At 48.1% G+C, this 21295-nt stretch overlaps 1 protein-coding gene across 11 annotated transcripts in view; it reads right to left on the bottom strand.

Annotated features, from left to right (window-relative positions):
• Positions 1–21295, bottom strand: part of RNF220 (ring finger protein 220) — a 214259-nt gene that overhangs the window by 44544 nt on the left and 148420 nt on the right. For 7 of the 11 annotated variants that reach the window (XM_051807719.1, XM_051807728.1, XM_051807738.1 and 4 more), the window contains 4 exons: positions 16543–16638; positions 12308–12350; positions 4796–4917; positions 3634–3766 (listed from right to left, as the gene is read on the bottom strand). In XM_051807719.1, the coding sequence (XP_051663679.1) occupies positions 3634–3766; positions 4796–4917; positions 12308–12350; positions 16543–16638 (394 nt within the window). Of the gene's footprint in view, positions 1–3633; positions 3767–4795; positions 4918–12307; positions 12351–12500; positions 12664–16542; positions 16639–21295 lie in introns of those variants that run through there. The other 4 variants (XM_051807756.1, XM_051807763.1, XM_051807774.1 and 1 more) reach the window with 2 other exon arrangements.

Genomic DNA, 21295 nt, shown 5'->3' with positions numbered 1-21295 from the left:
ACCCCCTACTTCAAGCAGGACTTCTGCTGAAACAAAGTGGTTCCAAACCCTATAAAGCTGCCAATCTTCATTTACACCCTGCATTCTTCCAGTTTTGGTAAGCAAATTAAGTGATAGCAAAAGATGCTTTAAGAAGCCAGGAGGAATGTTAGAAGTACCAAATATTTCCTGAGAGAAAGCCTTCACTAAACTCAACAATTTCAGAGACAACATACTGATCCCTGCACCTCTCAATTATGTCATATTCCTCCTTGGTGCCACTGCCTGTTCTTTCCACCTGCTGCCCGAGGTATGCCAAGCTGTGGCAGCCAAGGAGGTGTGCTTTGGCTCTGCTGCACTAGACCTCACTGGGGGTTTGCAGTTGTAACACCAACACAGAAGCCAGAATTCTTTGTCTTCTAAGACAGCCCCTCAGGTTAGAGGAACAAGTTTTCCCTGCAAGTGCTTTGGAAGCAGGAAAGTGTCACCCTAGGAACCATATAAGTGAGAGTTTTAGCCTGTGATTGCTCTTAAGTATGAGACCATCTTCCAGAAAATCTGAACAGGGCTGTTCATTTCCCTGACCTTTCTGTTTTTAAGAAGAAAAACCCCAAGATCTCTCAACCTTACTCCACCTGGGAATCTGTCATGCCCTTTCATAAAATTGGCAGAGTGTATTCCTCATGTTGAGAGTGACTTTGTCCATTAACCAAAAACGATAAAAAGAAGAAGCCAGGACCTGTGTTAAGTCCTGCACCCCCTTTGCCCAGCTGTGACATCTCCTCAGAGCAACACACCATTAAAACTGAAATTAATGAGACACATGGCCATCTATTTTCCCCTCTGGTTTTATGTATTTCCCCATGTCATCTCTTTAGACACTGGTGACATCCCTGTAGCCTGGCAAGGGCTGTCTGGCATTATAAAAGACCTTTGATTTCCACATCGCTGCAACTTCTCAGCAAAGGGAACAGAGCCAAATGCAAAGCCTCGGGTGATGGGGGTTAACGAGGGCCTTGCCAACTCCAGACAAAGCAGTTTTAAGCATTAGAAAGCATCTAAAAAACGTTGTGCTGGGCTTCAGGGCTGTAAATTAAGAATTCTGTCCCTAAAATAAGGCAAGAGCCAACACTGGCAGAGAAAGAAGAAAGGCAGTCACCTTAAGATTACCTGAGAGTGCACACAGCAGGCCTGAGTGATGGAGACCTCTGAATGCCAGCAGTCAGAGACAAAATGAGAGCCACAAAAGACAGCATGAAAAGTGTGATTTGACTAAAAATAAATGCAATCAGCCACCTATGAGGGATCACTCCAGCTCTGCTTTGGCCTTCCAAATTTTACAGCAACTTTTTGTGCAGAGTAGGTAGGTATCCTGCATACACTACCTGGTTATCCCAAAATATTAGGTAGAAAGTTGGTGGCAAAAAGGTTCCCCTGTTTAGGGAAGAGGACACTTCTCTAGAGAAGCATGGCAGCTGCTGAATTCAGCTGCCAGCAGAGGTGTGCTCCAGAGGAGGAAGGCCAGGTGCTAAGGACCTGCCAGCAGCTCAGGTGGAGCTTCTGCCCCTTCCTCAGCAGTGGCTCTGCCACAAAAAGCTGCACAGGGAGGATGTTCCTCACTGTAAATGCTACAGGGATGTTCCTGTGCTTGTGAGCTGATCTACAGACACCTTTTATCCAGCACCACAAACGGAAGCAGTCAAACCCAAAAGCCTTCCCACCAGGGTAATTATGGAGGGTTTTAGAACTGCATGTAGTTGTGCTCTACTTTTCTCCTGGTCTTTCAGTCTTTTCCTGGGTCTGCTCATGTAACTCCTGAAGGTGTCATGAAGGTCTCAAAAAGGAAAGAAGAGACAGATCCCATACTTCTGGATGAAAACAAGGCCATTTCTAAGTATGAACTACAGAACTATCTGTCCATGTATGTGTAGCCATCTGGCAGAGGTTACAGCACTGGCTGATGCTGGAACCTGTCTAACTTCTGGTGGAGGAAAGCAGGTGATCTACAGAACACAAAGTCACGAATTTGAAAATTCCTTAAAATAATGAAGAAAATGCAGCAAAGAGCAAGTACTTTACATTTACACAGCCTAACCACATCAATTACACACATTTTGTCCATCTGAAGCCTCATATGAAAGAGGGTCTCCATATGACTGAAGCAATATGGAAGGTTCAGGTCACATTTCAGTGAGTTAACTCAAAAACAAGTGGGAACATTAAGGTGAAGACAGCACGATGTCCACACCAAAGGAAGAGGAAGATCATGCTCTCCTCAAATTCAGGTGGTATGGTGAGGGTGAAGGAAGAAACTACTCATGCACAAAAAATGGATGAAATGAACTAAGTAGCCTTTTCTAATCTGGACTAGCAGTGAAAACAATAAAGGCACACAGACATCCCAAGCTTTCCTGCGATGGACTGTAGTGTCTCTGCTACATAAACAAGAGTCCAAGACCTTGCATGATCTCATCAGGCCTCTACCTGGAATCATGTACAGACACAACACCCCATGGAGTCATGAAAAAGTTAGCTTACAGACACAGGATGCAACAGTGTGAGCTTCCCTGGGGGTGTCCTTTAAAACCCAAAGAAGCTGCTCCTTCAAGCCTGTGCTCCTAATCATCTGCTCTGCTACAACCCAGATACAATTTAATTTCAGAGGAAGGCAAGAGCAGATCAGGAGTGTCTGGTTGTATCTGAGCACATGGCTGGCTTTTAAGTCCAACTCCCTTATGCAGCAGCTTTTCCCCTTGAGATATTTTAAATTAAAATCCAAGCTGATATAGGAAGAGATCACATCCCATCCTCTTTATTGAACGAAGGGAGCCAGCATTCCCCCTCTCATTAGGCATGCACTACGTGGATTGCTTGTGAGAGACTCTTCTGAGTGCCTGAGGTTCATGCCAACGAACAGTTTAGTAAATCCTCCTCTTTGAGGCCAAAGGGCTTAGTGTAAGAAAGGGGCCAGGTTTCTAGATAAAATTACATTCACCAATAAAGCTCACGAGAGGTCAAATTTTGCCATAACTCACTCCCCCTACGGTAACTGATTTCCCCGTCACCGGGGAAGGAGTAAAAGAAGAAGGAAAAATAAAATGTGTTTGTCTGAGTGCCCTAAGGGCTTGTAGTGCTGGAGGTGCAGAGCAGGTTCCTGGATTCTCATTTATCAACCTTAAAAGGGATGGAGTGATAAATGCACAACTGGCCCTTTAATATTTTATGCAGGTGCTACAGCGACTTAGCTGTCACCTCCAATACATCACCAGAGGCTGATACACCAGCTTTCGTCACTCCAGGCTGGGAATTTTTACAATTTCATTTCTATTTCCCTCTCTTCACATATTTCCATGTATTTCTTACTACGTGTAAGATACAAAAAGCTATTTTCCCCAAATGATCTAGCCATTCCTACTCATTCCCTCCTCAGACACATTTCTTGAGGAAGAAATAAACGCCACGCTTTTGTTCAGGATTTGCACAAATTCTGACTCTCCTCATTCAAGAGAGACAGAAAACACTTTACATTCTGGCAAAGGCTGATCTTTCCTCCCTTTCTGAGAGGCAAACCCCCACATCCCTCCCTTTAAAGACAGGTCACGATGAACTTCCACAGCAGAAAGGTTTACAAGCGCCCCCAAAGCAGCGGCGCACCTCGGAATCCTCCCTCCAGGAGGGTAGTGGCCCGTATCCTCTTCTGCCCGCACCACTCGTACTCTTCAAAGCGGTTCCCGTTCTCGTTCTCGATGTCCACAGAGTCATCCTCAGTCATGCATGAGCCTTCTCTCTGCACAGGGTAAAGCAGGGGCAGAGTGTTGAGATGTACAAAATAGTTCTTCGGGGTTAAACAGCTCATGGTGGGATGGAGAAGGAAAGCTGGGCCGTTCCCGGGACAGCTAAGTATGGAGAGGACAGCAGCATCTACTCCCGCCCCCGTTCCCAGTGACCTAAATCTAGAAGTAAATAGGTGCTGGAAGAAGTTGACAAGCTTAAGATCAAAACAAGTTGCAAGGTTCATAATTTTTACACATGGAAATTTAAGCTCTGGTTCCAATAACAATGCTGGTGTTCATTTCAAAACGTACTCCCCTGTCTTGGATGTACAATTCCTCTCATGTAAACCATAGATTCCTTTGACCCCCAGCAGGAATGTTCTCCTATAGCATATTTTTGGGACATACTGATTAAAGACACCTCTCTTTACAATATGCACCTCTCAGGGCAGCAAGAATGAATTTGTTATCATTTCTACTGAGGGCTTTTCCTGAGAAACACAAACAGAAAGCCCTATGACACAACTGCCTCCCTCCCATAGGGCTTGTTTGTCCTTCTTCCTTGCTGTCTTTAGGATAAACAGCAAGAGAATGGTTTAGTTTAAATGCACTTCTTGGAGTAAGATGGTCATGCAACATTTACAAATTCCAGCCTGTTACAAAAGAACGCAACAAAAACTTATTCTAATGTTTTCAAAGGCACAGATCAGAAAGAACTCTTCTTGCTGTGCTACGTAGGAAGCTTGAGGTCCTACAAAAGGTTACATAAACTTCAATAGCACCACCTTTACAATCTATAACTTAGACTTCTGTCACAGCAGAAGGGTGCATAAAGTAAAAAAAGTTATTAATGCCACACAGCAGAAAAATCCAGAAGAATCCATCTTCCAAGACAAAGAGAAGTGACAACAAATCTTAGAAAGACAGTTAGCACTGCCTGCAAGCTCAGCAATGTTAGTTTTTGCCCCACATTAGGTCAACTGCAGACAAAGCTGGGAGTAGGGAGAAGGGAATGGCAGCTGGTGATCCTGCTGCGCCTCTACCTTTGCAAGGCATTGTTCCACATGCCTACTCATCTCCTCCTCGGATCCTGACAGAGGTCGGCTGCAGAGGGGACATACCTGCCCTTCGTCTTGCTTCCTCCGTTTCATTTTTCCAATCCGAGCTGCATGGAGAAACCAGGGAAAGAAAACAAACAAAAAAGGAAGACATGTCAAGTTTGTAGATCCGCTCGTCATTTGCTCAGCTCCAAATAATAAACCTTTGGCAGAAATGGTAAGATTTCACACCAGAAAATCCTGTTGCAACTCCCTGTTCTGACCTCTATAAGCAGTGCAGAGACTGTTACTTGGCATTTTTCAGATTAAATCTGTAACATGTGGACAAGTACTCCCTGATTTCAAAGAGGCAGCTAGGAGAGGGAACATCTGCTGCACATCCCCAGGTAAGTTATTAAAATGGTTAAATACTTGTTCTTGGAAGGCTGAAATTGTTTTCAAAGTTGAGTGATCAAGCCAGTGAATTCTGGTTTGGATTCTGCCTTCTAAGCCTGAGGCCCTTCCACTAACACATCTATTCCCTACAGGATAACGTAGCACCTGAAAGCCTTGGACAAGGTATGTAACAGTCACCTCCAGGACCACAGAGCCTCCTGTACACCCCGAAAAATTCCTTCCCGCAACACCACAAACAAGTAAGAGCACCATCTTACAAGCATAGCTTCTGACTCTCTGTTGTTTTATTTCATTAAAAAAGGGGGCTACACTGGGCACGTTCTGGGAAACAAACATGTTAGGAATCACGATGATTAGAAAAAGCAGCCAAGGTAGCCTGTTGCTTAATCCAATATCTGGTTAATTTGAGCCATCGTTTAATGTGATCAAAACATCTGGAACCAAATCATTTGCATTAAAAAGAACTTCTGTCTTTTATTATGATGGCTTTAGGCAGGTATTACTGAATAACTCAATCACTGGCTGCAGGAAAGTCACTGTTTAATTAATAAGGAAGGTCGAAATTCTGAATGAGAGACAAGGAAAAGCCCAAGGAAAGCCCATGTGATAATGAGAGATGACACCACCAAAAAGCTGCATTAGCCAGAAATCGTTACTGACATTGTGAGCACTGCAGCATGCTCTGAAAGCCTTCATGCCTCAACACTGTGGGATCAACAGCTCCCTGCAGCCAACGAGTCAGAGAAAGCTGCTGGAATGCCAGGATGAGAAGAACCAGCGTACAGGAAAGTTTCTGTCAACTGTTTTCTGAAGTGCATCAGTTTAAAGCACACTCATCACCAAGTGATTTATAAAGTTCCAGCTGAACACATCAACACAGACCTGAAAGGCCTCTCACAAGGCCTTCTCATCGGCTTCCCTGGACACAGGACCCTCTGGGTTAGGATATACTTTCCCACAATCCAGAACTAGGAGTATTCACCATGCCCTATACTCTCTGACGCTTCAGCAGTAAGAAAGCTTCAAATTATTCCCTGGGCATTGCTTTTTCTCGCTGAGACAGAGATGTGGGAAAACTACCTGAAAATTCAACCTCCCCTCCTCACACGATGAAAAGGATTCTGCAAATGTGACATTCCTAGAATAAGGGACAGCAACTTGAGACCAAAACAAAAATGTTTTCAATATCTGGCACTTTGAACAACAGAGACTCTCAAGTTAACACACACAGCTTTCACCGTTTGTCTAAATTTTATTTGCTGATGCTCCACAACCTTCTCTCGTGTTGGGTACACCACACTGACAGCTCCCCAGCCCCCTACTGTAGTCAGAGTTAAGCCATGCTCTTTCTCTTTTGTACTTGAGCACACAAGAGACTTCTGAGGTTCTGGTTTGGTGCATGCCTGTATCCTCCAGCATGGCTCTTTCGTGTAAGTTAAGGATGCTCTTTCCTTGCTCCTTTCTAGCTCTGTAGAACCAGCACAAAATTAGGAAGAAGGCTGGAATCAGCCATTCCCTAGCAAACTTGACCATTCCCTAGCAAACTGACCGGAGAGAAACACAGGAACAAAGCCTTCTCTATCCTGACTGCAGACATGAATTTCTCTCACCTCATCATGTTTTCAACCAGGGAAACGTAGGGAAGGAGCAGTTTAATTATGCTGGTAGGACTCCCCATGGTCAAACAATTCAGCTAAGTCAGTCTGCCTGGTGAATTTATTAGTATTTTTAACTTTTTTTATTGCCATCTTCCAGTTCATGCACTGTAGCAGTGACACAAGGAAGAAAACTTGTTTTAGGTCTTCTGCTGCTAAATTCCTGGGACCGTTTTGCCAGAACAAGCACCTGATCTGCTGTTGAAATGTTAGTGTAGAGCTGGGAACAGAACCTCCCCCTGCTCCAGCTCCACACAGGACCCAGCAGCCAGCCCCTCTCCTGGCTCCTTTAGCTCCGCAGAGGAGCGTCCCTTTAAGCCGCGGCGCCACAAGTGAAAAAAGCCACCGAAAAAGAAAGAGGTGTTGAAAACAAATCCCCCTGCCGTTTTCATTCCGTGGTCATTGGCAGCGGCAGCGTTGCGCCCACGCAGGCCAAGGGTGCCCCTGGTGACTGCGGGCCGGGAACGGGGAAAGCACATGGGAGCAGCGCTGTCCCTGCCCGACACGACACAGCCCGGCCATCACTTCCAATCAGCGCCGCGGCGACAGAGCGGCCCCAAAGGCAGGGGGTGATTGTGGCGCTGTCCCGAAGGGGAGCAGCTCAAAAGAACACGCGAGTGAGACCACAGGATTGTTAATTAGTGTTGATAGATGCGATCATTTCTAATTAGCTCACTAATCCCTCTCCCCCCCCCCCCGTGCTCCTGTCGCAGGAGAATGGGAGAGGAAGGGAAGAAAAAAAAAAAGAAAAAAAGCCGTTCCCTCTCGTAATTCAGGAAGATAAAAATACAGACAGCAGAGGACTGGATGCACGAAGAGGACACAACTCAGGGAAGGAGGCTTTGGCACAAGGCTGACCCATTCTTACCTCTGACTGAACAAAGACTCCATAGTTATTATTCCAACCTTCTGCCAGGAGGTGAGGAGTTCACTAATTTTTATTAGCATTAATAATTATTATTAGGCCATCAGAGGGCTTCCAGCACCTCTGAGGCCTCACTTTTAACAGATGTACATTACCTTACACACTGCTCCTGCTGCAAGTGCATGTTCTCCTTCAGATTACACAAAACCATCAGGCCAGGGAGTTTAAGTCACCATGGCAGATGAATGAGAAAATAGCTTATGGAGGTGAGCAAGAATTGGGACCCTCTGCAAGAGCCAGGATCTCACCTATGGTCTCTGCCTTACCTTAGGAGCTGTGCTGGCAAAGGGAGTTGCTCTTCCCTTCCCTAATATGGGACTATGCAAGGTGAGAGGGTGCTTGCACTAGAGAGGGAGCCAAACTGCACTCGACAAAGCCTCTACTGTGAGGGAACACTGGCCCCTGCCTTCCCACGGGTGCGGAGAGAAGGAGCCAGCCCACCACTGCTGCCTTATGGGCAGAAGAGTCTGAGGATCTTTTCTCACAGTGGGCTCTCCCCAGCAAGGCTAAACCTTTTTAATGCCTGAAGATCGTGTTACTCTCAAGCCCAGCACAACTTCCTGTGAGAAAAGCTAATGGATTTCAGTGTTCACTGGTACTCCCTCCCCAGGCAAAAATTCACCTTCAGGACAGGGCACTAATTACCTCAGAAGTGCTCTTACACAGCATCTAGCAGTGGACACTGCACCAACCTCTACTGCAGCATCAAAGGAGATGATTAAGTTACTAGGAATACCTCTTATGATTCCCTCCACCAGTTTGAGTGGTCCCCCGAGTCCTATGCAGACATCATTAGCAGCGCCTGCAATGGCAGGCCAATCAAATTAAGTGGAAACATTTTTGTCTCCTTTCCAGTGAAAATCATCCAGCTTTATTCCTCCCCCACCCATCAGCTACAAAAGCACACGACACGCTGGTGGTGGTTCAACAATAAACTGTGCACTGACCTCCTCCATGGAGGTCTGTTCAGAAAGACAGGCTTAGGGTCACCACCAAAATGGGAATCGGCTTCTCAAGGAAAGGAGCAAAAGGAGCTTTGTAAGGACCCATTTTTTCGACTCACCTGAGAATGCCGATTTTGCAAATAGCCCTAAATTTGAATCAAAGATATTCAGGCACAAGAGCCAGCACCTGGTCTCTGCAAATCTACCAGAGAAGTCTTAAGGAGTGGTTATACCTATTTTTGTTAGGCTTATCACCAAAAACTTGTGTGGATGATCAACTTATCCAGAGCATTTGATCTAAGGGAACAAAGGCAGCAATGGCAGAGCACAAGAAGCCGTCTCAAGAATAAGAAAAAGCAAGAAAACAGATGGTCAAGAAGGAATCTGTTTCAGACCTTATGTACAATTTGCTGCTCATCTGCCCGAGAGAGAACATTAAGGGCCAGATTCACAAAAGGGTCTCAGTGGAGCTTTCAGATTTGCATGGCCAAAGTTCCACAGAGATGATTGTCAGCAACCTTCAATCTGACACTATTCTCTGAGGCTGGCACACACTTAACCTGCTGAATCCATGTTCTGATACACTAACCAAGAACTTTGTGCCTCTAATACTGAATGACTACTTAACCTGCTCTGCACTGCTAAACTGCATAAGCATCAATTTATGGGGTGGCTTAAAGTTTCCAGTGTGGCAACACTGGAAATAAGGCAAATGAAATAAATGCCTTCTTTATCACATGGGTTCATCAGGAATCAGCACCTCATACTCCTGGGTTCACAAGGACACAATCTCTGGATAGTGAGTTTAGCACAGGTGAGAGGTGCAGGATTAACTCACTGAGGCTGACAGGGAAGTTGGAATACAAACACTCAACCAACAGCCTAAAAGAGAACATTAATCTCCTGCTCCAGAGCTTGAAAATGCATTTGCCTTACTTACAGCTCTATTTAAGTCATAGGTTTGACTTACAGAAATAAAATTCTGGCCAGTCAGGTACATGTAAACCATTTAACTATCAGGACCTAATCATGTTGCAGCCAGGCAAACAGCAGCTCACAGAAGACATTTCCCTCTCCACCTTCTCCTTTCCTAGCTCCTTTTGCACATTCCCAAATGACTACAACAGCATAGAACACATAAAGGTCCAAACAAGACTCAGGCAAAAACAGCCCAGGAAGCCAAGATTTGGTTCAAGGACTGTGTGGGAGAAGAGTAAACACTGTGGGCCCCTTTTTATGGGAGAAGTTTCCAAAGTGCTTCTAGAACTCAACTGATAGAAGCTTGACAGGAGATACCAAGATAAACTGGTTACAACAATATTGAAAAGTACATGTAAAACACAAAACCAAATTAAATAGTTCTTTGACAGACAAGCTGCATTTGATAAGTTTCTGCAGTGTGCCAATAAGAATGATAAACAAAAAGCCAGCTACCTTTGGACGAGTCCTACACAACTTCTGTTCATGTGAGCTAATTGGGACAAGGAAACCACTCTCACAGACTAAGCTATAAGGTTGTGTGATTGATCAGAAGCTCATTAAAACACAAGATATAGACAAATGAGCTTTTATTTTCCCCTAAAGCACTCCAATGTTCTCCATCTTGAGATGTTCAACAACTAACAATAATGTGGTAAAACTTACAAATACCACGGAATTATTTCAGTGCAAACAAATGAGGAGGATGAGTTCAGAGGTACAAATACAAAGCAGTATAACCTACTCAACCATCCAACTGAATACTGACCTAAAAACACAAGACTGGACCAGGCATCATCACTACAGGTATGTTCTGGAAACAGCAGCAATCAGTCACAAAAGGCTAAGGCCAGGAGGAACCAGTTCTGGTCTAGTTTTATCATCTCTGGGACCCAAAGCACTTCAGCCAAATTTCTGCATCTGGCTTCCTAACATCTGCACCTCATACTGTCAGGGTGTACAAGGCATTATGTAAGTTAACCCAATGTCCTCATTTGGAATATGGCTCTAAGTTTTGCTCACTCTTCCCTAAAAGGTACATACAAAAAGAGTAAAAGGTCCAGCAAAATGCTGTACAAAACTACTGGCCTCCCTTCAGATGAGCCCAGCCTCATAGAAACATCCAAGAACAGGGGCCAAGAGGAGTTCCTAGATCAGATCACAGCCTGCCCAGATTGTGCTGCAGCCCTGCTTCGGGTTAGGGCCCAAAGCACAAAGCACTGCTGAGCCAGTTCAGCAGGGCACGCTGCCATCAAGAGCTTCCGTTCGCAGTGATGGACTCCACAACACCAAGAATTCCAGAAGTCTGGCTCAGACTTTTAAAAAATATTTAAAATAGAGTAAATACACATTGTTGGCCTGAAAAAAGGTGGAAGGTGGGAGCTTAGCCCCAGCTATCCAAAAACGATAAAGTAAGAGCTTGACATCCCTGACTCCGGAGACCTCTGTCACACAAAACAAGTCACCACAGAGCAGCACCTCTGAAGTCTCTGTGTCAGGAAAGTGTCCACCTGCCAGCGCTGGCAGCTCACTGCACTCATCTCAGAGTGCAGATGTGAGCACACCTGCCAGCAGGTGCAAGGCAACTCACCTCTTTGTTGTATGACTTAACAGACTTGCAAGAGTTTTCAGGTCTTTGGCCCTCTGGGTTGATATTTAAAAACCCCCAAGCTAGCTCTGAATTCACTTATGTGTAACTTATCACAGATCTGGGTCGGGAGCTTCTGTTTGCTTAAGACTGCGCTAAACATGGAGGACTCAAAATTCAAGTAAACCATTTTGCTATTGGCACACTCTAAAGCCTTTTGTTATTTTGTTACAGTATATCTTCTTCTAAACAAACTCTATTAGCACAACATCACTGGTGTTTTCTTTAATTAACAGATCAGGAAACTTGACATTAATGAGCCTCCTGATAGCCTGAACAACCAAATTCTGACTAAATGTTACATAGTGAAGGAGCTACAAGCAATATAAAACCAGATGAGAGATTGTTGTAACTGTTTAAATGGTAAGTTCTGACTTCACTGAACTTTGAGAAAAGTTTCAACTCCCTCAGCTGTAAAAAAAGTTTCGTTTCAGCTTTCTTTTTCCAATTTAGAAGCACAGAGATGGAATACCTCTCTCTGAAATGAAGTGAGGTCTGATTTGCTTTTTTAAAAAAGCACCAAGATGCTTTCCTCTAGAAATACTTGTTTACTTGCTCTTAGGAGCACACACAGATACAAGTTAGTACCAGCATCGGTGGCTTTGAGAGGAAAAAAAAAACCAAAGAAAACAAACCATGACGTCAGACGACGCTCAGGCTGCTGGTTTAAAAGTTTACTTCAAGATTCAGCCATGTGAGCTGTGAGAGCTCAGCAGCCGGACCCCGGAATGAAAACACGGGATCCAGGGCCTGGTTTATCCCGGGCGGTGGAAGCCGCTTCCCCGGGGAGCCCAGGTGGGAGCAGGGCTTCCCCCGCACACCCCCCGCGCCCCGTGTGCACGGCGAGGCCGGAGGCGGCCCTCGGCCCGCGGAGGGTCTTGGGGGGGTCACAGAACTCGGCCCAACTCTGGGAAGTTGCCCGGGCGGGGAAGGGGCGGGGGCCGCACTCACCGTTCAGCCGGGTCTGCCGGTTCGCTCGCACCCGCAGGAAGGTCTGCAGAGGGGACACAAAAGCGGAGAAGCGTCAAGGCCCGGGTGTAAACAACTCGCCCCCCGTCCGTACACAAGGCCCGGCCCACCGCCGCCCCGCGAATCCCCGGAACAACGCACCGGCCGTGGGCCTCCGTTCCCCCTCAGCACCCACCTCTTCCCGGCCCCCGCCGCCGGGCCCCCTCCTGCCGCTCTGCATAGCCGCGGGCGCCGCGGGCGGGTGGCGGGCCCGGGATGCGGGTGGATGCGGCGCGGCCCGGCGGGCGCCGCCGCTCAGCCCCCGGCGGCCGCCGCCATGTTGGCCCCGGTCATGTGACCCGCCGCGCGCGGGTGAGAGTTCACCCGGCAGTTCCCATGGCAACCGACAGGGGGCGGCAGCGCCTGGTGAGCCCGGCCAATCAGAGCCCCAGGACGGCCGGGGCCCGGGGGACTGGCCAATCAGCAAACAGGGGTTACTGGAACACAGGGAGGCCTGGCCAATCAAGAATCGGGGGTGACTGGGACCCTGGGTGCCTGGCCAATCAGGAATCAGAAGCCACTGGTGCCCAAAGGGTCATGACTAATCAGAGCCCGGGGGCAGGTGGCGCCCAGGGGCCGTTGGCCAATCAGATCCGGGGAGCAACTTAGAAGCAGCTTCCCTTGTCCAATAGGGATTGAGCGCCCTTCAGGCCCAACATCACTGGCCAATCAGTGCCTGGGCCCCAACTGTAACCCAAAGGCATTGGCCAATCAGGTACCAGGGGCAACACTCTCCAACCTTCCCTGCCCAATCAGGGCCTGGGGGCCCAAGGGCTCTTGGCATATCGGGGCCCAAGCAGTAATAAAACCCAAAGGCTCACAGCCAATGGGCGCCCAGCGGCCCCTACCCAGCCCCACCATGGAGCCCAGGGCTGCTCCCAGCCCCTGCCCTGGCTGTGGGAGCAGAGTACTGGGAAGCAGAGCCTTTTCCTTCCCGGATGTCCCGCAGGCTCAGCGCAGTTGGACACAGACACCAGATGGGTCTACCAGGGCCAGGCTGGGCGCCCACCTCAGGTCCAGAGCTCTGAACTCTGCCTGTCCTCCCCACTGCTGTGGGGGCACAGGTGGAGCGCTGCCGCCTCACCCCTGTTTTCCAGCCTCTCCTCATCTTTTCCTTCCCTTTTCAGCAAACCTCAGCGGTCAAACTTGTCTTGTGGATTTCTCTCCCTCATCTGCCCCACAGCTGTGGTGGGAGATGGGCCCAGTAGATGAGCCTGCGGTTGGGACAGAGGTGGGGGCTACAAACTGGGCAGCAGAGGCTCCTACACACACAGATCCCATCTGTTCCCCCCCTCTGAACACTCCCCTTTGCTTCTTGGAATCAAACCTGTGTTTCGGGTCTCTGCTCTGGCACCTGACAATTTGCCGCTCCCTCTTCAGATGGAAAACAAAACACCCCCCCCCCATATGTTTCTCTGTCCCAGGAGCTGATGGGCAGCCAGCCAGGTCAGGTGCTGGCTGGTGATCTTCACCCAGTCCTGACCCACGTCCTACATCCCGGCTCTGCCTGCCCACGGAACTCGCAGTTGGATTTTCATACACGCACGCACTCACAAATCCAAAGCTGCCAGTTGGTTTTACCCTGTTAATGAATTGAGCTGTCTTTCAGGAATCACGCTCGCTGCTGAGCTGGGGTGACGGAGATGAGCCTTCCCTGGACAAGGATTTTAGGCTTTCAGTTGTGCTACACTTGTTTTTAGTCACAAATATCCCACGGGTTCAGCTGACCCAGGAGAGGGGGTCTCCCTCCAAGCCTGAAATGTCACCTTTGCAAGTACAACGTATCGCTTGTAATTTGGCTCTTGATTTTTCCATTGGGTTTTATATTTCCATTCAGGGTTTTATATAAATACTTCTAAAATGGCTTTATTTTTACTCGCAGCACAGGAAAAGCCCTGTCTGACAGAACACACTGTATTTAGGAGGAGCAGCCACTATGGACCAAATCACAAGGTCCTGCACTACATCGGCTGCCACCACCTTGGTCCAATCAGTGTCCATGTACCAAACTCCAGCAGCCAGGCTTGGCACAGAACTGCCAAGAGGATCCCCCTTCCCGCCATCCAGGAGCCACCTCACTGCCTCCACTGCAGCTCCCTCTCCGCATGTGGAGCAGTGCAAGCAGCCCAAGTGCTCTGCAAGCCCGTGTTCCTGTAGCACTCCTATTTGTAAATCTCCTTCTTCCCTAAATATCCCCATGGCATATAAGTATGAAGACTAAAGAAAACGGAGCCGCAGGAATTCTGGAAACATAAATGCCCACAACCCATGTTCTAGCATGTTACTAATATGCTGTATAATCTCGATTAGATCACAAATAACACAGGGGACATTCATAATTCCAGCACACCTCTACATATAGGAAGCTAAATTTTGCAGCCTTTAAAGTCACCACCATGAGAGTCTTCTGCTCTGCTTCCTGGGCATTTCTCTTGGTAAGCCAGGCAGACTGAACACTCATTCATATTGTGGCTTTATTAAGGATTACATCCTTTACACACTCCTGGCACCCACCCTGAGGTCCTTTGACACTGCCAGCGCAGCATAACACAGCCAGCACAAACACAAATGAAAATCAGGCCCCAGAGGTGTTTTCTCCCTGCAGTGCAGACTTACAACTCCCATTACACATTTGCATTAAGGGCTGCAGCCCTCCGTAAAATGCGCTTACAAACTTAAAGCACATTGGAGAGTAGCTGGACTCAGCATATAGAGGGGCTTCTCCTGAGAATATCTGTCCTCCAGAATGACATAATAAAAATGTATAGGAACAGAGGACTGCAAGGGGCCACCAATTTCACAGAGACTCACGTCTGGTGGAGTGGGAAGGGAGGAGTGTTCTCTGACAAAGGGAGCCATGGCAAAAGCCTCTTCCATGCCCTTTCGAAAAGAACGTAATTTATTTATTAGCCTTAATAAGCAAGGCAGGAAAGAGAGCAGGATTACCTGAATCAGGCATTTCTGTATCTTCTGCAGGGTTTTGCTCCTCTTACTTTGCACTGGGCCTTATTGTTCACAGGAGGGTAAAGTGGCTGGGATGTGACACCAAGTTATGACTGAAAGCCACACGGGAATACGTAGCAAGCAATGGAGGATCTGGTCCACAATTGATAATATCACCAATAAATAGGACATGATGGAATAATGGGTAACAAGTGTACAAATCTGCTACTAAAAGGACCTATCTTCAGGAACACCTGTTGTAACTGGGTCTGCTCAGCAAAGAGCCCCAAAAGTGGTCATCAGCCTCCCTCTGCCAAATAAAGACTTGGCACGTGCAAAGTGGCTGATGCAGGAAGATGTGACCACCTGCCTGACCCTGGGCACTGGGTAGGGGTATGCAGAGCACACAGGATGCAGGGTGATGGGTGTTTGTCACGCTGGTACAGCCTCAGCCCACTCAGCCTGTCCACACAGCAGGGTCTGTGCTGATGACCTCCACTAATTTATCTGCTGCCTTTCAGAGCTTATTGAAGCCAGTGGCTGAGCACAGGATTGCAGCCAAACAGTTTGGATGTAAGCCGAGTTAGAGTCAAGTGCACCAGCCTACCCCAAAAATACAGACAGACTTACAACCAGCCAAGGTGTACTTGTGCTGCTGCCTTTCTCTTCTTTTCTTGCTCCATCTCCCTCAATTTTTATTCATTTCATCGCAAGTCAGGACCTGCTGCTCCTCTGGGCAGAGCGTTTTATAAAACAAGGTGGCATGGCTGTGGATGATCCAAAACCATTGTTTTGGATGCAAGTCATGAGTCAGTTTGCTGGGCAGTGGCACACCAGTGGAATGGAGAACTTTGGCCTGCTGCAGAGTGACATCATTCACTCTTTTTCAAAAAAAAAAGTCACTTCTCTGAAAGTTTCTCAATGGCATGAGGTGGGTAATGATAAACGTAGCCAGGGAAATTACTGAAATGATGAATATAATGTAACAGAAACCTCTATTTAGATGGTTTTGTACAGCTGTGGTTTCAAGCTGGAGCTGGGATGACTCTGCAGACAGAAACACAAGCTCACAGCCCTGTGAGGGACCAAGTGCTCATGTCCCCATGCTGCAGGCAGGGAAGCTGGTGCAGTGATGCACAGCCAAGAGCAGAGCTCTCACACAGAGAGCTGTGGGCACTGGGGCGAGCTGGCTCCCTGCCTAAGGCTGAGACCGGCAACGGCATCCACCCGCTTACCTGGTATCTGTCCGAGTGATGGATGTCATCTGAGGAGTGGGGTGACGCTGTCGGAGAGTCTCCTTCCCGCTTGATTGAGGCCGACAACAAAATTGACTGCAAGAGAAAGGAGAAATTCATGCTGTGAGCATTGCCAAGCTCTCTGTCTCCAAGCTGTCCTCAAAGCCACAGAGAGTGTCTGCCAGGCTGTGGGACTGCACTGGGGTGGAATCCTGGGCTGTGGGGATGGCTCTGGTCTTCCCAGTGGACTCTGCCCCACGAGGGAACCAGGCTGCTGGGTCTAGCAAAGTGCAAATGAATCAGGCAACAATGGGATGGTCATTTTTCTCACGAGTCTGGTGGTTGGGGCAGAATCAGTCCCTGCTGGAAATGATACGTGAGGACACCACCAGAAATTCACGTGCTGAGGTGGAGCAGCGCTTCCGTGTCCTTGTCCACCCCTTTTAAGTGCCACTAAATCTCTCAATGGCTTTGTAAACTACACTAAAGCTCTCAGCACCTTTGCAGTGCAACTCCCCTTTCCTTCAGTAATGATGCTATTTATTTTAATAAGTAGCACAGGGAAAAAAAAGGGCCTTTTAGAAGGTTAAAAAGCTCAGTGATATTTGAGACCTAAGAAATCACTGATAAACTTCAAGTCAATAGTAGGTAAGTCTAAATTCTACACACAGTGAACTCTAGCAGGAAAATTACTGTGGGAGTTTGACAGCATCTAAAGAAATGTACACTGAGCTGCAAGTGAACTTTATTATTAGAATAGTTCGAGGGAAAAATGCAATTTAAAATTCTAATTTAAATTATAAATTAGCTAAACGAGGCTAAATATAGCCCAGTACATTGTGAAAAAATGTACACTGGAAATGCAGCTCTCCAGATGTTTGTTTCTGAGAATCAGCTGGCAAGATTTGACAATAAATGACTGCTCGGAGATGTGTGTGTTTGTGAAGGGAAGTGTAGATATCATCTGAATTGGACAGGTCAAGTGTGGTGACAACATTATTAAAAAGCATAATACCTTAGAGAAAGGGAAGTATTCCAGAAACATTTGCCTCTGGGCTGAAATGAAATGCGAAAAAAATGTGCATTTTTTGGAAAGATATGAGCAAGTGGAAAAATGACTCAGCATACAAATTGGTTCAGTCAGCAGGATGCAATCCCCCAGGCTTGGACAGCTCTCCGGTGAGAAAAGCACAGCAGTGCAGTTGTCACGGACATGGAGGGAAGGCAGGCTGGGATGGAGGTGGAGGAGCGGGATTTGGGATGCTGGGTTCAACCCCATGGGTATGAGCTGTCAGCACTGCAAGAGTCATGAGGGCAAGAGTCATGTCCTGGTGTGCACTGCAGGTCTCTGCCATAAAGCATGGTTCTACCAGCTGTGGAGAGGTGGGATGTCCTGAAAGGGGTCACAGAGGAATTGTCTGCTGGGGTGCTTTGTTATCTCCTCAGGCACAATCCCTTCTGCCAACTGAGGGCTGTGCTGACCACATATTAGAGCTGGCTCGCTCCCCAGCTCACCCCAGGGATGCCAGGCGCTGGGAGGGCCAGTGGGAGGGCCAGTGGGAGCCCGCAGGGCTGGGGGCACCCAGTAAGGGCTGCCTCAAGAGACCAGCCCCCGCTTCCCAGGGGACAGACAGGCAGAGCAGGGGGGCCCTCTGGCTTCATGTGTTGGCTGAACACAACTGCTGATGGATTTTGGTGAACAGCTCACTTATTTCTAGAGAAGCCCACTGTAGAATTTCTGCAGAGTGCAGACCCCAAGCTCCTGCTGTTGTACAGTTTCTTTATTTTCTAAATGGAGAATGAGGACCATTTTTGAAGAAGCAGGATTACACATGTCCTATCAAACGGAGGGATGGGGCTCAAAGCCTTCAGCTGTGACTCAGAACAACAGCCCTGACTGCAGCAATGGTAATGCCCTTCCTCTCCTCTAATAAGCCAAGCACCCTGGAGTTGGGAGGGTTAAATCTGTTTTGTCTACCAATGTATTCTAGAGAAGGGGAAAAAATACCCGTCTCCCCATTCCTTGACGACAGACAGACAAACCCTCCCCGCCTCCAGCTCCCCCCTCAGCTTCTGGTAGCTCTAATTCAATATTATTATGTGAAAAATGGTTGGGCTAGCTATGGAGACAGTAAATTAAACGTTATGTATTAGTTTTTAGCGTGTGGTCCCGGGAAGAATGCCGGCCCCATTTATTCCACAAACCTCCTGAGCACCATGGCAATGACCTCTGGAAAAACGCAGGGCTAAACTAATCCCAAAGATGTCAATCTCAAGGCCTCTTCTACATACACTTGCAGTTTAGATTAATAAACTGTCTATTTTTAAATTGTGTGCAAGCACTTCAATTCTAAATACCTCGCCGGCATGTTAAACACAGCGTTAGAGATGCCAAGTCACACTTCCCCTTCACTCTTAGGAAACTTGACTTCATTTGTTTTTCTCATTTCCGTGAGCTGTGCCACACTTTGCCTCTCAGGCAGCCATGGGGGCAGGCAGGGATGCAGGCTCAGAGACTAAGGGATTAGAAAAGGCACTTGCCATCAGGGTGACTTTCAATCTTGCATTAGGCCTCTCTGCCATCCCAATTTTGGCCTCTTTTATCCCAATTGTCACGTTGAGGCTGTTTTCCAATGGCTAAGTGGTGAGGACACCTGACCACAGTATGCCAAGCTAAGGATTTGCTGTCCCCTGCACCCATTCTGCTCATTCCCAGCCGGATTCAGGCAAGCAGAAAAAAGGCAGCAATTCCCATTCCTCTCTCAACCAGGTTCTGGGAAGGTGGTTGTGGAGGAAAAACGTAGCTTTACATGTGCTCTCCCAGCCCTCAGGCATGCCCATGCTGCAGGGTAGACCCAAATTCTGGCATCCCACCCCAAAAACATGGCGCTGGGTGCTCTGTGTGCAGACAGGCAGTGTGCTGTACGGCTCTGTGGAGATGCTCCTAACTTGAGGACCAGCCGCTTCGGCAGGGTGGGAACAAGCCTTGATGCTGAGATGTTCCTTTTCACTTGGGGAAAGGCCTCCAGCCAGCTCGTCTCTGCCTGACTGCCAGTACATCCCAGCTCCCCTTCAAGGTGTGTCTGAGTGAGGATACCGGGGTGAGAGCACCCTCCTCTCTCCCTGGTCTCCCCTTCACTGTCAAACCATGGCTCCCACCATCAAAGGCAGAGCAAGGGCCTCATGCGAGCGGCGGTGCAGCCTCATATCTCTCCCTCCTCTTTAAATCATCTCTCCATTGGGTAGAGGCACTCTCTGTGGAGGTTATAAACCCTGAGAGGATCAGCCTGAGCATTACACCTGGGGCAAGCTAAATAAAAAAAGGTCACCGGCGCTTTTTAAACATGGACAAAAAAGCAGTAAAATGTGTTTGGAAAAAAAAATCTGGCATTAAATCATGACTTTTTGCCTGGCTTGCCTCATTAAAAGTGGCCTTTTGGAAGGTAAAATTATCATTGTAAGTGATAAGATCTTTAAGAAAATAATTCACGGCTTCTTCACCCTTTAATATGATAGCCGCCACCGGCTAATTTTTTTCTTAATGGCAACGAGGCCATCAATCTTGTCCAAGCCCTGTACTCTCTCCTTCCCCCTGCCCCTCCTGCCATGCTGGGCAGCCATGGCCGTGCTCAGTGATTCCTTCCCACCCTTTGGAGCACAGCTGTGCCGCGCCAAGGAGAAGAGATACATCTGGATGTATGGCTTTACCTGCTTGTGTCCACGGTTCCCGGCAGGGAGCAGGGACCACATAAGCCTTGCTCACACGGCAAGGCTCACGCCCTCGGCCGCTCCCAGCACGCTCCGTGGGCTGTGCAATCCTGCGGTGACGGGCTGCGGTGCCTGCGAGTGTTTCAGCAGCTCACCGCCACCAGGAACAACCCGCGGTTTAAGTATATAAATACAGGGGCAGGTTTGGTATGAGCCAAATGTGCATCATGCAGCCGGTGTGCCAGCTGCTGTGATCCCAGGCCGCCGATCCCCAGACCTGCTCCTCCCTGCCGGGCTGGAGGAGCCGTGGGCAGCTCCGAGGCAATGTCAGCGAGGACACACGTGCCAGCGCGACACCGGCTCCTGACCCACGGGCGCTCCAGGCGTGGGCCGGGGGCAGCACGAGGGGAGGGGACGGGTGTCAGGGTGCAGCCGCCAGCCCGAGGAAATGGATGGAAATTGCCGGCACACGCCGCCCCCAGCCCTAAGCGCTGCCTCTGGCGGGCGGCCGGGGCAGGTGTCAGCGCTGGGAGAGCCCAGCCGGTGGCTCTGACATTCTGCTGCCTCTCAAGGCCAGTCATTTGAGAGTATTAAAGTGCCGGAGTCCTGCTTTCTGATAGCCCTGGAAAAACACAAGGAGTCTATTTTTCTTAAACAATCCATCACTGCTGCTGTCAGCAGAACAAATACCCTAACCCTGCTTTTTATGTATCTATATGGCCTTTTTAAATTTTTTTTTTTTTTTTTTTTTGGCACAAAGTGTTCCCTGCTTGATGCATTCAGCTTTAACTCTGCCGTCTAAATAGGTACTTATCAGTTAACATGGAGGTGATGGCTTGACATGTTTTCTGTCTCCTGCCCTCCCCTCCACGGTAGGGAAGCCGTCAAAGTGTTGCTAATAGCTGTTATCACTTGGGAACTGTAACCCGAAAGCAATGAGTGATACCAGGCCTTGCTGCGATTTTCTCCCTTAACTCTGCCAGCCATTTTTTATGTTATTGCTGGAGGATCCCCGACACAAAGATGCTGCTATTAGAGCTGAGTT

Source organism: Manacus candei, unplaced genomic scaffold, assembly GCF_025592945.1.
Source record: "Manacus candei isolate 608988 ecotype Guabito, Panama unplaced genomic scaffold, ASM2559294v1 h1tg000005l, whole genome shotgun sequence".
In the NCBI taxonomy this organism is placed as follows: domain Eukaryota; kingdom Metazoa; phylum Chordata; class Aves; order Passeriformes; family Pipridae; genus Manacus; species Manacus candei.
This window is presented reverse-complemented; position numbering and strand designations above follow the sequence as displayed.